The 16,239-nt window shown below is 35.6% G+C and overlaps 1 protein-coding gene, 1 non-coding gene and 2 pseudogenes across 2 annotated transcripts; 2 read left to right on the top strand and 2 right to left on the bottom strand.

The window, feature by feature from the left end:
- Window positions 1-528: 528 nt before the first annotated feature.
- trnas-uga (transfer RNA serine (anticodon UGA)) lies at window positions 529-610 on the top strand. Its single transcript has one exon. It is a non-coding gene; the product is annotated as a tRNA-Ser (tRNA).
- A 966-nt stretch (window positions 611-1,576) lies between these two features.
- LOC113055432 (monoacylglycerol lipase ABHD6-like) lies at window positions 1,577-9,969 on the top strand. Its single transcript, XM_026221742.1, has 9 exons — window positions 1,577-1,712; window positions 2,392-2,511; window positions 4,727-4,883; window positions 5,184-5,297; window positions 7,028-7,160; window positions 7,899-8,056; window positions 8,140-8,194; window positions 8,277-8,377; window positions 9,147-9,969. Exons 2-9 carry the CDS (start codon window positions 2,393-2,395, stop codon window positions 9,327-9,329), a joined length of 1,020 nt encoding a protein of 339 aa, XP_026077527.1. The 5' UTR covers window positions 1,577-1,712; window position 2,392; the 3' UTR covers window positions 9,330-9,969.
- A 518-nt stretch (window positions 9,970-10,487) lies between these two features.
- Window positions 10,488-12,109, bottom strand: LOC113055433 (transcription factor HES-5-like; annotated as a pseudogene).
- Window positions 12,110-14,769: 2,660 nt separating this feature from the next.
- LOC113055436 (transcription factor HES-5-like) lies at window positions 14,770-15,965 on the bottom strand (annotated as a pseudogene).
- Between the last annotated feature and the right edge of the window lie 274 nt (window positions 15,966-16,239).

Genomic DNA, 16,239 nt, shown 5'->3' with positions numbered 1-16,239 from the left:
TTGAGTCAGTTCGGGAGTTCGTAGCGAGTTCGCGAATCATTTGAGTCAGTTCGGGAGTTCAAAGCGGGTTCGCGAATCATTTGAATCAGTTTGGGGATCTCGACTCATTTGAATCAGTTCGGGAGTTCGTAGCGGGTTCGCGAATCATTTGAGTCAGTTTGGGAGTTTGAATGCAGTAATGCAGTAGCTCTTTCTAAGGGTATTTTTTCAAAATTCTTTTGCACATTTTATTTATGTTCAGTAGTTCTTTCTAGCTCAAGCAAATCCACAAACTAATAAAAGGATTTATATGTTGACTGCTGTATATACCTCGGGGGATGAGGGGAGTCATAAAAAAAAAAAAAACGGAAAGGAAAAAAAATAGCCTATAATAGAGTACCGGCACCTCTTTTGGGCCACTTAAAGCACTGGGAATACATCACAGAAATTATTTAAATTGTAATTTAAGTAGCCCGATTTCACAATGGAAATAACACAGAAATGGTTGCTGTCACTTTAAGAAAAGTACCAGATGCCGTTGCAAGCACAGCTGCGATGGCCGAGTGGTTAAGGCGTTGGACTTGAAATCCAATGGGGTCTCCCCGCGCAGGTTCGAACCCTGCTCGCAGCGACGGATCAAATCTTTAGTCAGAGCAGGATTTTACATTTACATTTATTCATTTAGCAGAGGCATTACAAATATTATTAATAAGATAGACAAAGTTGAGAAAAAAAATCTAAAACGTTTTGACAAGACAGATTTGCTTCTGTTACTTTTATTTTTTTATTCTATCTGTTTTCTTTTTATTTATTATATTATTTAAAATCCCATCCTACGTGTAGTGTGTTAACCTAACTGAGACTTGTTATATCACTTATATATCATTGCTCTTTTTGTTGTTTTTGATCGCTTCCACTGTCTTCATCTGTAAGTCGCTTTGGATAAAAGCGTCTGCTAAATGAATAAATGTAAATGTAATGTAATGTACTTTATAAAAATTAAGTCAAATTAGCATTTATGTTAGAGCTGAATTGAGGAATGAAAATGCAGGATCTACCTGAAGAAGAAAAATAAATAAATAAAATAAAGTAATTATAATAAAATCATACACATATAAACAACTAAACAATAGTTCAAATTATCTTCCTTAGGCAAAAAAATAAATAAAATAAATAAGGACTACACTGGAGGAACTAAACAAATAAAAAAAAGAAAAAAAAATTTAGCTTGCAAAATATAAAAAATAACGACATACTCAACCGCTTTGGCTGAAAATTGCCTTTATGTGTTCTTGTCAGGTGATACATGTAACATTTCTCATCGCTCATCATGATGGACCAATCACAGCCGTTGCATTTCTTAGATAAGACCTGCTGGTCGATTCGAATTTTTATATCAGACATAAAACTGTTAAACTAATAATTTATGTAATTATATTTATAATTCTACAAATCTGTGCAATAGACAAGTAATTGTAAATGTGAATGTGTTTCAGTGTGGGATTTAGCTGTGTGAGGCGCCACGCTGCACCTGACAGATGTTCGCTGACAATTCCTGTCGACGGTTTATTATTTCTCTCTTCCCCTTTAAATCGTCAACTTCCCTGTTAACGGCACAGTGAGCGCGCAGCAGGGAACGCGCGCGCTCCTCCGCCGCGGATCAAAGGGTGACATGACTCGGCTTTGATCGCTCTTCTTCACGATACATTCATACATTCCACAGACATTTAAAGGTATGCTAACTAATAACAGATACATTTAAACATCATTTGCATGGAATCTTGCGATCAAACGCGTTTTATTATGCAGGTTATTCAAGCTCAGATCTTTGGTCACATGACAAAATGACAGCTCTGATGTTACAATGTTACATTTAGTTACCAGTTTAACATTATATAATTGCGACAATGTGTCAATGTATCAAGTGAGGTCTGCGTGTCATTAATTCCATGCTTGTAGTAAAAATGAAAGTGTATCACATGTTCTAAATACTGAATATTGTTTTACATGTATTTCCTTGTGTTTGCATGCTCTAAATTGATATGTTTATTGATTAATTCATTCTAGAGAAATGTTAAGATCTATGAATGAGGACAAAACTCACAAATAATCTAGATTATGTATTTATTTAAATTAAATCTAATGTTATGCAATACATTATTTAAAAATATAATTATATTACATGTATATCCTATGTTTATGCTTTACCTAATAAATCACCAGATATATATACTTTTATTTGCTGGTCACTGCTGTATATGCACAAACACATTTATATTTTTCTTGCTTAAAAATATCTTGCAGACATGGTTAGATAATATAATCTGTTCTGCTATATTAAAGGCTTTCTGACAAGAGGTCATGTTCACAAAGCAGATTTATGTGACTTTTCACTGCTGTGTTGTGGAACAGGATGGATTTGGACGTGGTGAACATGTTCATCATAGCCGGAGGGACGCTGGCGATCCCCATCCTGGCTTTTGTTGCCTCCTTCCTGCTCTGGCCTGCAGCTCTCATTAAAGTTTATCACTGGTAAGTGCTCTCTAAATGCTTAAATTGAATTTCTCCATGTCCTCAGAGTTCATTCGTCCAAGTAAAAGCATGTGCATTGCTCAGTATAGAGAAATTTCAGCATTTCAACACTTGATGCTGCCGTTAAACAAGCAAAAATCACACTTTAATTTTAAAAGCCTTATCGTTGCAATCAGTGACAGTTACACAGATCACACGGACCACACGGACCACAGAAGAAGATAAAGATGAACAAGTCTTTTTTGTGCTATTAGCAATTCCAAACACATCAGATATATGAAAAGGCACAACTATAATGTAACAGTTGTTGTCAGGGTCTTGTTGCAGTTGTTGTTATTTTCTCACTTAGTATTTTTGTTTAATTTTTGTTTAATTTGACTATGGTGTTTTTTATTGATATTTTTAAATTATTTTTTATTTTTATATTTTAAATTTTTATTTAAATTTTAGTTGATGTGTTACTAATTTAGTTTTGTGTTTTTGCCATTTTTATTATACTTTTTTTTTAATATGTCAATTTGTTTTTTATTGTTAATTTTTATTTCCATTTTTGTTATTTTAGTACTTTTTTAAATGTTGAGAATTGTTTATTTTTATAAAAAAAAATAATAATAAAATATATATATATATATATATATATATAGTTTTACTTTATTTAACTATAATATTCCTTATAAAAAATATTTAATATTTTGTATTTTTATATTTACCATTTTCATTTTAGTTAACTTTTTTATAAATATATCTGTTTAATTTTTTTATACATTTTTTATTTGTTTTAAACAAACTCACTTAATTTTGATACATTAAAAAAAAAAGTAACAACTTAAAAGTAATTTTGCTTCTCAAGTAAATCTATCTTGATTAAAGTGTCTATATTTGTACTGGAAAATCTAAATACAATCTTTTTTTTGAAGTGTGTTTTCTTGCTAATCTCTCAAGCATCATGGCTGCTTTTTCAGGTTGAGATTATTTTATCTGATGACGGTGATAAGTGCTGGTTGTCTAACCGACTTCTTTTGTCTTCATGCCACTAAACTAGGTGAAGGGTTAGTCACTGCAAAGAGCTCACATTCCATGTCACAATACATATTTACAGCATGCCATTAGTTCATATAGCTGTAGTTTTTAATAATGTATTCAGGAAGCTAAATGTGTATGTGTGCATTAGCCTGGTACATGCAGTTCTGCATTAGGTGCTGATGTCAGCCGAATCTTATGCAAGCTGCCCAGTAGACTTTGGTTCTCGTAATATCTGGGAGGCAAACTTTGCTCTACATGACACAGTCATCAGAACCGCTGTTTGCCTGTGGGCTTAAAAGACTGACTGACTCCTTCAATGTCTCTTCTGGAGTGTTTATGAACTCGTGCAAGCGTTTTATGACACTGTTTGCCATCTCAAGCATCAATTTCTGCTCCAAATGTGAATTATAAAGAGTAGCTTAAAGAAATAGTTCTCCAAAAATGAACATTTACTGTAAATGTGCTCACCCTCAGGCCAATCGAGATGAGTTTGTTTCTTCATCAGATTTGGAGAAATGAAGCATTGCTTCACTTGCTCAGCAGTGAATGGGTGCCGTCAGAATAAGAGTCCAAACAGCTGATTAAAAACATCACAATAATCCACACCACTCCAGTCCATCAGTTAACATCTGGAGGAGACAAAAGACGCATGTTTATCAGAAATAAGTCTAAACTTTAACGCGTCCACAGTCCATAATAATGCTTCCTCCTGTTGTCTCTCACATCAAAATCCACCCACATATTCGTGTAGGAGTGTTTTGGACTGTTTTGACATGTAAATGGTGCTTGATCTGTGTAGATCTCTCTCCTGATTCAGATTAGATTACCTTTTTCATTGGAGAAAGCAATATCATAGATAGTGGACTCATATTATAGCTGGAAGCTACATTTTATTTGTTTCTTACAAACACACAGCTTTTCACTCCACAGATGTTAACTGATTGACTGTGGATTACTTGTGGTTTATTGTGATGTTTTAATCAGCTGTTTGGACTCTCATTCTGACGGCACCCATTCACTGCAGAGCATCCATTGATGAGACACTGATGCAATGCGATTATTTCTACAAATCTGATCTGAAGAAACAAACTCATCCTAATCTAGGACAACTCTCATGCTAACATCAAAGCATCAGCATTGTTTTACAGGTCCTTTATTTGATTTGTTACTCTTTTGGTGGTTTGTTCTTCAGGTATTGGCGCAGAAGGCTGGGAATGCGGGTGGATTATTCCGAATATGAAGGCTATCGCTTCTGTTACTCTCACAGAGGGACTCCAGGCACCCGTCCGTCCGTCCTCTTGTTACACGGCTTCTCCGCACACAAAGACATGTGGCTCGGTGTGGTCAAGGCAAGAAACCACAGTGGAGCAGTTGCTCAACAGTTCAATTCACTATTTAACAAACAAGGATTATTTTTGGTGCATTTAAAGGTCAAATATATAAAATGCTCAAAAATCATTTCACAACAAATCACATGGCCTGAAGAGCACTTTGGGACATGATTTCGAAAGCATAAAATACAAGCATAGTTACATAAATCCTGTTGACTCACACTGATACTCAAGAACACATGCTTTTAATATATGAATCAGATCATGCAGTAAAATAATCCTTTGACTGACTGTGCATATTTGTTTTATCTTTTGTAGTTTCTTCCTAAAAATATGCACTTGGTGTGTGTTGACATGCCGGGACATGAGGGTACGACCCGCACCAGTGCTGTGGATTACTCCATCGAGGGCCAAGTCAAACGGATACATCAGGTGGGGGTCATTTCTGGCAAATGTATGTAAATGTAATGCTTATTATTTAAGAATTTTTAATTGCATTTAATATTCAAATTATAATTACATATATAAACATTTTTTTCTTTACTAAATAATTTACATTTAATTCATTAACTAATTTAACTAATTTGTTAAAAAATTACGTGCAATAAGAATAGTAATATAATAGTATTAATCATTTTAATATTCAAATTATAATAACAATTTTTATTTATTACATCTTTCTTTTTCCAAGTAAATGAGAAAAATAATTATATATATATATATATATATATATATATATATATATATATAGATATATATATATATATATATATATATATAATTAATTTTTTTTATTAAATTCAATATTCAAATTGCAATTAAAATTATTTCATTTTAATGTAATAATTAAATTAATTATTAAATTAATTAATTTGTTCCTTTGTTTAAATATTATAAACTATTAGAAGTATCAATGGTAATATAACATTAATTTGAATTAATTGTAAAATATTTATTTTTAATTCATACCAAGAAAATCAAGAAAAGCTCAGTTTCTTATCAATCTGACACTTGAGTTGATGTACATCAGCTTGATGAATTCCCAGCCACTGACCCAGTTTTTCTGTTTGGCTAAACCTTTACACGGTGTGTAGACTAATACGTTTCTCTTGATGACACAGTGGATTTATTAGGCTTACATGTCGAGATCTCTCTGAAGCATCTTGAGATCAATGAAAAGCCCTTGTGTCTTCATTTTCAGTATTCTCGGCCCAGAGCTAATCAGCTTTCTTTCAACAGAACAGGCTTGTGCCTAAAATAGATGGCCTTCTTCAAACCCGGGGCACTTTACTCGGTTTCCCAGCCTGAAATACGGCCCTTGTGTGTCAGGTTGATTTTGGCTCAATTAAAGCTGTCTTTCATTTAAAGCAACTTCTGCTAATTGCTGATTTGCTTAGCTGGAGTGATTATGCTGAAAGAGGCGTTTTTGTCATGATGCTGAGAGCGAGCATTTTTGGGGTTTTTAGGTTAAGGATGAACCTGCTTGTTTTGATGGATGCAGATTAAAAATAACTCCCTTTTATCTCTGGAGCACATTAAAGTCTCTGACTTCAGTGTGCATCATCCTTATCTGATGCAACCATTCACAGTCTATCTGAAGACTGATTGTTTGTCCTCACTGAAAAAACAAAACGCTGTTTGATGCAGAAGAATTCCAGCCGGATGGACGAAAACTGTTAGTGCTGTTTTTCTAGTGCTGGTGTTTGATTCTTAAAACGATCTTTTATGATGTTCATTAATACCCAGCTTACAGGAAAGGCTCTCAACTTTATGAACAAATGGTTTTCCAGTAACGTTTATAGAATGTTCGTTCAATCTTTACAGTATCTGGTCTTTAATCATTCTCAGAACATCAGCACAAAAACATTATTTCATTCATACATCATTCATGGAATGTTTTTTTTTTCTTAAATGTTGCAGATGGATGTGCGTCTAATGTGTTTTAAATGTTATAATTTGTTTTAGAATGTTCGGCGAACATTCAAAAGTAACATTTCCTTTATGTTCCAAAAATGATCAAAAGAAAACACTTTTCAAAACTGGACATTTAGAATGTTCAACGAAGTAACGTTTTTGTAACATTTTCAAAACATTCTCTGAACGTTCTGTATTTTTGTTAGCTGGGGAGCAGATCCAATTTTCTCAATTTTTTCTCTGTTTAGTTTGTGAAGAGTATCGGTTTGACCAGAAAGCCCTTCCACCTGATCGGCACGTCCATGGGAGGAAACGTGGCTGGAGTTTATGCCTCCCGTCACCCGTCTGATCTGTGCGGCGTCACGCTCATCTGTCCAGCTGGTCAGTTCTTGTGTTTCTGATCCTGAAATAGTTCATCAGCAACACTTCAACATTCTCTAGAATCAGTCTATTTCAGAAGGTGATATACAATGTCTGCATTAATATCCCATGACATGTACTTTGTACCAAGGATAAAATGTTGATGAGGCAAGTAAAATACTGATAAAGACGGATGAGGTTATTGTGACTTTCATGATTAGATAAGATGTCAGGTAAATAAAAGCATTATTTAAGTCACAGAACAGATCATGAGCAACAAGACAAACTGTATTTTGCCCTCAAAATATCAAAATAAGAGTTTGCATGACATTACAAAACTATATGACATTGATATATATCGCCAAATTGTGCTGTAACGGATAAAAAAAGGTTTTTATTCTGTTTATTGCATTAAATGTGCACTTTAGCTAAAATGTGTAAAAAATGATCTGTGATTTTATACCTGTTTATTATATAAGTGGTAAGTAGTGTTATTTTAGTATATCTACTATTATACTTTTTAATGTTTTAAAGTAATATAATATGAATTGTAATATTTGAGTAGTAATATTTTGATCTTGTTTATATTTTTATATCTTTCATTTTAATTGTAGTTCAAGTTTAAGTCATTTTTTGTGTGTTTTTGTCATTTGAATTCGTTTTTTTTTTAATGTTAGTTTCAGTTTTAGTTAATTTAGTACATCTCCCAGGATGAATAGATGCTTCTGCTGTGTAAAGGAACATTTCTGGGTTTGACAGGTCTCCAGTATCCCACTGAAAGTAAGTTTGTTCAGCGTTTGAGGGAACTGGAGCAAGCTCAGGACAGTGAGGGGATCCCGCTGATACCCTCCACACCAGAAGAGATGGAGGAGATGCTCAAACTGTGCTCATACGTGCGCTTTAAGATCCCTAAACAGGTGTGTTTATGTGCTTCGATGCTTCTTATGGGAGTCTGAATCGGCTGTGAATGGCTGTTTTGGTTCTTCCTCTGGTTTCCTAGATTCTTCAAGGACTGGTGGACGTTCGTATTCCTAACAATGACTTCTACCGCGAGTGTGAGTGTCTCTGGTGTTGTTCCTTCCTCAGTGTCTTCAGAAATAGCAGATCTGTGTTCAGTCTGATCGATATCTTCTGCAGGTTTCATGGAGCTCGTCGGAGAGAAATCCAGACACTCTTTACATGAGAACATGCATCTCATTTCAACTCCTCTTCAGGTTATTTGGGGGAAAAACGACCAGGTACAGAGGCGCTTTATTAGGATTGCAGAATGTGTCTCACAATTGCAAGTTATTCATTGTGAGATTTTTAGAATTATGAGAAAGTAAAGTCAGAATTCAAATTTTATAGATTTTTTTTTTCTTAGAATTGGGAGTTATTAATTCTTAGAATTCTGAGAAAAATGTATGACACAATTTATACCTTTTTCCTCAGATTGTGAGTTTATATCATCAATTTCAGATTTTTTATGACTTTTTCAGCATATTCTCAGAGTTGTATTTCTGTTTGCCAGTTTATATCCCTAATTTTTATATTTCTTTATTTGTCAGAATTCTGAGTTCATATTTTGCAGTTGCAAGTCATTAATTGTGAGATTCTCATAGTTCTGAGAAAAAAAAATCAGCATGAATTGTGAGATATAAACTTTTTTTTTTTTTTTTTTTCAGAATTTCACATTTTCTGACTGCTTTTCAGACTTTTTCTGACTTCTGATTTATTTTGCAAGTGCAAGTTATTGTTACGGAAAAAGCCAGATTGTGAATTTCTATGTCAAAATTCAAACTTTTTTTTTTTTCTTAAAATTGTAAGTTTCGTAAAATCTTGGAATTCTTCCCTTTCCTGACTTCTCCTTGACTTTTTACCCAGCATTTTATTAGTTGTGAGAAAAGAGACCACTTTTCTTCTTTGCAAGAATGTAATGGCATATGTAGAATTCAGCCATTATAAAAAGCGTGCACATTTGACACTTGACCTGAGTAAAGAGCAGATTCTGTGTATTGTGTTCTCCAGGTGTTGGACGTGTCCGGGGCTTCAGTTCTGGCCAAAGCCATCCCAGGATCTCAGGTTCATCTGCTGGACAACTGTGGTCATTCAGTGGTGATGGAGCGGCCCAGGAAATCTGCTCAGCTCATCATGGACTTTATCATCGCACAACAGAACGCAGCGATCAACAGCAACAAGAAACTGTCCTAGAACTGGACTTCATATGGCTTTAATATGTTGCTTCAGGGTTAAGGATCTCAGCTGCAAACCTAAAAGTTGCTGGTTTGATCTCGAGAGAGAAGGAGAAGCAGAGTCCTGCTGTGTAACTGATTACTCTTTATTGTAAGTCAATGCAGTTTGTGCACAGAAAGATGCATTGGATCAAACAACAATATATGATTGGACTATGGAAGCCTGTTTCTGCCTCTGAATAATAAATATAAAAAGGGAATCGAGACTTTTTGTTGCAGGTTTCTATTTCGCAATTCAGACTTTTTTCTTGCAATTCTGTGTTTGTATCTCTTGATTCTGACATATTCTCTCAGAAATGTGAGATGTAAACTCACAACTGTGCATTATAAACTCCAATTCTGAGACCATTTTATTATATTTGCATGTTTATATCTTGCATTTCTGACTTTATTTCTCAGAATTGTTTCGAATTTAAATCTCACTCAATTCTGATGTTATTTCTTGCAACTCTTATTTCTCAAAATTGTGAGTTTATGTAACGCACTTATGCGAAAAAAAGGGAGAATTGTGAGATAAAAATGTGCAATGACATTTTTTATTATTATTCAGTGGCAGAATCTGGCTGCAATATTTAACAGCCTGTAAATGATCCGTAAAAGTAATTTTTCTTACAGTGAACGCTCAGGGACGCACACTAACCACTGAGTTGTAAAGCACTTCGATAGCTATGCAGATACAGATCAGTGTCCTGCAGACAGCAATGGTTCCACTTTAACCTGGAACAGACCAAAAACAGTTATTTACTATTAATATAGTTCACATTTTCCTCTGATACCATTCCATGTTTGAAGAGACCTATCTAGACAGCTTTTCTGGGCATCACATGCGCTTTCCTTTCCTTTCCTGTTCTTTACCTTTCTATTTTAAGAGGATTTAATGTTGGTGGTGAAACGTGCATCATATTCTTTCTTAGACTACTGTTCTTACAGTTTAGACCTCGTATAAATAAGACTGTATGTCTTGTAAATGTATCTCGGAAATAATGCAGCTATTTCATGCCTTTGTTAGGATCTGGTTAATAACGCTGTCTTTAGTGAATGCATATTTAGTGACTTCTTACAGTATTTTTGTCAGTTTAGACTCCGTTTACATGGTCTTAAAACACAGGAGACGTAGTGAAGTTTTCATTTTATTTTCATGACTAATATCAACATATATCACAACTTTTGTTTGAAAGATTCTCCAAATCACAAAGGAACTGAACATGGTTCAGATATGACTAAATATCTTTATAAAAGTCATTTAAGTACATTTGCATCATATTACGGCTTGTCCCTTGATGGAAGACAAAATCATAAAGTACTACATAGTATAGTATAAATATTTTTCCAAGCTGAAAATGTTTATTGTACCTTTTTAATCTAAAAAGAAAAGAAAATAAAACAAATATTTTAAAAGTTGGTTAATTTGTTTTTATTTCCTTCACAGAAGTGGTTTATACTGTATCATTGCTTTTACAAAAAAAAAAAATTGTGTTTAAATCTTAATAATAAAAAGCTAATTAGCATTAATCTAATAATTATTATTAACAATTCATGAGTCAATGACTTTCATAAAATCTTCACTGAAGACAAAATAGAACACATATTCCAGAAAATGGAATTCTAATTCATGTTTGTGGATCAAATCTTGTTACAAAGATAAACAATATTGTTTTGTTTAGCCCTGATACAGGACAATAACACAGTTTTTAAAATGCCATGAAAATGTAAAAGTCTAATACAGATGTCAGTAAATGTTCTCATCTGGAACATGAAGTGAAATCTTCACAGAAGATCGAATCATCAGAGCACTTAACAGTGCAAATATCTCTTCCAAACTGGAACTCATGAAACACTTTTCTTCGAAAAGAGAAACTAAAAGTATAAAAGTGTCCACTGAATCTAGTGTAGATGTTCAGTCTGAGTCTGTAAGGCTCTCTCAAGGCCTCCAGGTGGCGCTCTTGTTGACATTCATGTCTTTGCTGGAGGTCTTCTGGTCTGGAAGGACACTTTCCCTCCTGTTCTGATCACATGATGTCTGCAGCTTCTGGAAGTGCTTCAGCAGTCTTCTCTTGCTCTGTGTCTTCATCTCATCTCTGGACAGGAAGTGCACAATCTCACAGACTCTCCTGAAGAAGCCTTGATTGACAGCATGTGAACTGGAGTTGTGTCGTTTCAGGAAGTTGAGCTTCATCTCCAGGAAATCATCTTGAATCAGTCTGCTGCTCGAGGAACTCTGGAGCCAGAAGACACTTGAGCTGCTCGATGCTGCTGTTGATACCATCTCTGCACATCTTCTCCACCATCGGCTTTCTCAGCTGCAAATGAAGACAGAAAAGCATCAGAGAAGTGTCCTTGGAATAAACCAGTGATTGAGAAGAGCCGTGAAAGCTGCTGCAGTAATGCTGCTGTAAGTAGGATGTGAATGTACCTTGTTGTTGAGAGGGAGAAGCTCCTTTGAGATGATTGTAGCTGTCATGTCTGGATCTCTGTGCTGTAGATCTCTCTGTTCAGACTGAGTCTGGTTTGCACTGGCTGCAGCTCCTCTATTTATACTCCCAAATCTCCATATGAATGTGTGAGGCTTGAGCTTGTTGGAGTTTCTCACCGTTTGGAGCCAATGGAAGAGCTCAGACAGACAATGAGGGATGTGGAGCGCCACATGCTCAATGATCCTCCATCAGGAGCTCAAAGGAGCAGGTGGAGAGTGACTCTGGGAAAGTGCTGAGAGCTCATGTTCACATCAATGACACTGAAGCAATGTCATAACCAAATCAGTGCCATACTGAGATTTCACTCCTGGATCTGGTGGAGCCACAGAGACACACAGCTTCCCACACTTCTGTATCGTCATTAAATCACTCACACAATAGAAGTGTGTCGGCCCTTACAGGACTAATTTTGGTTTCCAAACACTGAATCACCTTTGCTGTGAGTCACACAGAAGCTTTAATGGTGATAGGCTGTAATAAAAGTTTTTCTGCAAGATTTTAAATTATAATTCAAGTCTGGAATTAAAAGTTGGTTAAATCCATTATGGGTAGGCTAAATGATTTATTAAATTGATGCACATTTAGTTTGAGTTCAATTAATTTAATAACTGCACAGATGTGCTTCAAGTGACTTCAGTGACATGCATCAGGGAATGCATTTGTAAATTCAACCTTTAGGGTTTAAATAGTAGGCCTATTTGAACATCTGTTTCTCTTGTGAATAGACACACTTCTATTGTTGTGTGTGTGAGAAACTCTGGAGAACAGAGTCACAGTTCTCGTGTCATTAGCATCCTAAACCCCAACACAAGCTCAGGATTTGACAAACACACGAGGGAGAACACACACTTATGGATATTTACATACATGCATGAACTTGCTGATAAAAACATCATTAATCCACACCACAAAAGTACTTGTGAATTATTGTGAATTTTTTATCAGCTGTTTGGACTCTCATTCTGACGGCACCCATTCACTGCAGAGCATCCATTGATGAGCATGTGATGCAATGCTACATTTTTTAAAATCTGTTCTAATGAACAAAATAATAATACTATTTCTTTAAGTCTAAACTTAAAATTGTAGATTCGCTTTCTTGCCTTTGCATTTCATGTCTTTGAAATCTAATCATATACTGAATATAGAGACAGAAATTGAATGTAAATCTTTGCTGAAATGCATAATTCTTTACATTTTTCATTGCTTTAAGACAGATTTCAAGAGCATATGTCCTGTGTCCTGTGCATAGCTGTAAGTGCAGAATTCTTGAGCTGACCATCTTGTGGGAACTTGATCTGTCCTGCGTCCCCACATTCATAAAGATGAATATAAGTGACCTTATGGCAGATGGCAGAGAGGAGAACATCCCACCGATTCACTCATCAACACACTGTTGTTCAAGCAGCTCAGGCTTCTGATTGGCTGAGAGGAGAGCGATGCAAGTATAAATGGAAGCTGAAGATGACAGATCCATGAGACATCAGCTCCTGTGAGGAACCTTTAACACTGAAGACACTTCGGTCCAAACTGAGCTTCATCTTCAACACTCGGCCCGACAGGAATCAGCATCAGTCATGACGACCTACATGGACATGTCTTTCCAGAGCAGCATCAAGACTCAACACGTGCAACACGCAAGGTAGAAGAACTTCACAAACCGGCAGATGCATGAAAAGCTCCAAACCTAAGCGCTATCTTCTAGTGTTTGATTCAGTTTTAATATTCTAAATGCACGTGAACTGAGGTGATTGTGTTGTTGTTTTCAGATGCGTTCTTACGTGTTTGGAGAGAAAGTGTGGCAACAGTTTGGAGAAGCTCAGGTGTGCTCTTGGAGAGTATCTTCAGAACGGCATCCACACCTCAGATCTTCTGGAGAGGGCCGTGTCTTTCATCACCCTCAAAAGAGTTTTACTTTCCCATGACGGCTACTCCAAATACTCCCGTGACCTCCTGCGTCTGTTCCCTGATCACACAGAAGATGTAGCAGCGTTGTGCTCTGAAGAATGAACATCACATGAGCACCAAGAACAAAACTCACACAAAAGACTCTTATGAGAAAGAGTGAACAGAAGAAGAAAATCTCTCACTGTCATGCCTTTGACTTTGTATATGTAACTTTATGCCTTAATGATTTACATTTGAATGTATTTCTTGCTCGAAAGAAGAATATTTTTATATTTTTGTTTTCACAAATGCTCAGTTTTTATGCATTATATGCATTATTCTTGGCAGATACACTGCAATGCATTTTAACAACTGTGTTTGTAAGTGAATGATACTTTATGCTGTTTTTTGTTTAGCATGAAAAGATTTAAACCAAAACTCCTTTAATTGGAGTAAATGTTATTCTATTGGGATGCAACAATAACCTCATATAATTGATAATGGCTTGAAAAGATAGAAAATAAAAGTAGGTTTTTAATGCAATTTCCATTCATTGTCTTATTTGATGTGTATTATGAAGGTTTCTTGCTCTATAAGCAGTCAGATTGCTACTTACAAAATATACTAGCCTATGTGTTCACATTTATTTTATCATCTTTAAGGGAGGAGACATAATGCAATCCTAATAAAATGTTCTCAGAGCAACACATTTCTATAAAATCTTGAAATGTTATTGCTTTCTAACATAGTGACTTACATACACTCACATTTTAAAAAATCATTGCAAAAATATCACTCAACAACTATCCCTTCAATTTAGTTTCTTATGCTCAAATAGATTTTTTAAAAAAAGCTTTCATTTCAGGTTGTTAAAACTTTTCGTTTATCGAGTGAAATGTTGGGTGTGAGTGCTGAAGAAATGATTGTGATTGAATGTGTGTCATGAGAGTGTGTCTTTTCAAATTGGATTTTGTGAGAAAAACATGGAAAACAAAGTGAGATGGGGATTTAAGATATATGAGTAATAATCACAGATGTCAGACGTTCAGATGGTTGTTTTATTTCGCAGCAGAAATACAGGACATTCACTAAACTGCTTTAGTCTTTTCAAATTTCCATAACCTTCACAGAAGGACACAAATGATCACATGAGCAGTTAAAATGACAAATTCCAACATGACAGAAATTTGTCGTGAGAATATAAACCTTCACAGTTGGAACAATGACAGCTGTAACCAACCAACACACGTTTACAAGCCCTTAAAACAGAGTCAATCTGAATGTGATCTATTATAGACCAAAGAGAAATGATTAAATATGAATCACAGAGTTTGAATTATCATCATCTCAGATTAAATCAAATATGGGTTTGTTTTGAGCCACTTATATAAATAATTAATAATTTAGCAAGATTCTTGCCATCACATTCATATAAGGAAATCAGAACATTTCACATAACATATTGTTTAAAAACTCTTTTTTTTTATCAGCTTTTAGAACAAAACTTCAGAATCAGAGTAGTTTTCTGATCATAAATGATGTAAAAGTATGTAAAAGTCAATGTTGTCTGATGGAGATGTCAGTAAATGTTCTCATCTGGAACATGAAGTAAAGACTTCACAGAAGATCAAATCATCAGAGCACTTAACAGTGCAAATATCTCTTCCAAACTGGAAAAGAGAAACTAAAAGTATAAAAGTGTCCACTGAATCTAGTGTAGATGTTCAGTCTGAGTCTGTAAGGCTCTCTCAAGGCCTCCAGGTGGCGCTCTTGTAGACATTCATGTCTTTGCTGGAGATCTTCTGGTCTGGAAGGACACTTTCCCTCCTGTTCTGATCACATGATGTCTGCAGCTTCTGGAAGTGCTTCAGCAGTCTTCTCTGGCTCTGTGTCTTCATCTCATCTTTGGACAGGAAGTGCACAATCTCACAGACTCTCCTGAAGAAGCCTTGATTGACAGCATGTGAACTGGAGTTGTGTCGTTGCAGGAAGTTGAGCTTCATCTCCAGGAAATCATCTTGAATCAGTCTGCTGCTCGAGGAGCTCTGGAGCCAGAAGACACTTGAGCTGCTCGATGCTGCTGTTGATACCATCTCTGCACATCTTCTCCACCATCGGCTTTCTCAGCTGCAAATGAAGACAGAAAAGCATCAGAGAAGTGTCCTTGGAATAAACCAGTGATTGAGAAGAGCCGTGAAAGCTGCTGCAGTAATGCTGCTGTAAGTAGGATGTGAATGTACCTTGTTTTTGAGAGGGAGAAGCTCCTTTGAGATGATTGTAGCTGTCATGTCTGGATCTCTGTGCTGTAGATCTCTCTGTTCAGACTGAGTCTGGTTTGCACTGGCTGCAGCTCCTCTATTTATACTCCCAAATCTCCATATGAATGTGTGAGGCTTGAGCTTGTTGGAGTTTCTCACCGTTTGGAGCCAATGGCAGTGGCGGCTCCAGACAGATTTTACTAGGGGGGCCAAGGAGGGGCCAGTGTTTAACCAGAGGGGCACATTAAAA

This window comes from Carassius auratus, chromosome 36, assembly GCF_003368295.1.
Source record: "Carassius auratus strain Wakin chromosome 36, ASM336829v1, whole genome shotgun sequence".
Taxonomy (NCBI): Eukaryota; Metazoa; Chordata; class Actinopteri; order Cypriniformes; family Cyprinidae; genus Carassius; species Carassius auratus.
The sequence above is the reverse complement of the archived record's forward strand: the minus strand, read 5'-3'. Positions and strand labels throughout refer to the sequence as shown.

Bases quoted from the DNA above. Each gene is read 5' to 3' on its own strand.
- LOC113055432 (XM_026221742.1), top strand. From the start codon at position 2,393: ATGGATTTGGACGTGGTGAACATGTTCATCATAGCCGGAGGGACGCTG. The intron at 4,884-5,183 runs GCAAGAAACCAC...TATCTTTTGTAG, and splicing joins TGTGGCTCGGTGTGGTCAAG to TTTCTTCCTAAAAATATGCA. The intron at 8,378-9,146 runs GTACAGAGGCGC...TGTGTTCTCCAG, and splicing joins TTTGGGGGAAAAACGACCAG to GTGTTGGACGTGTCCGGGGC.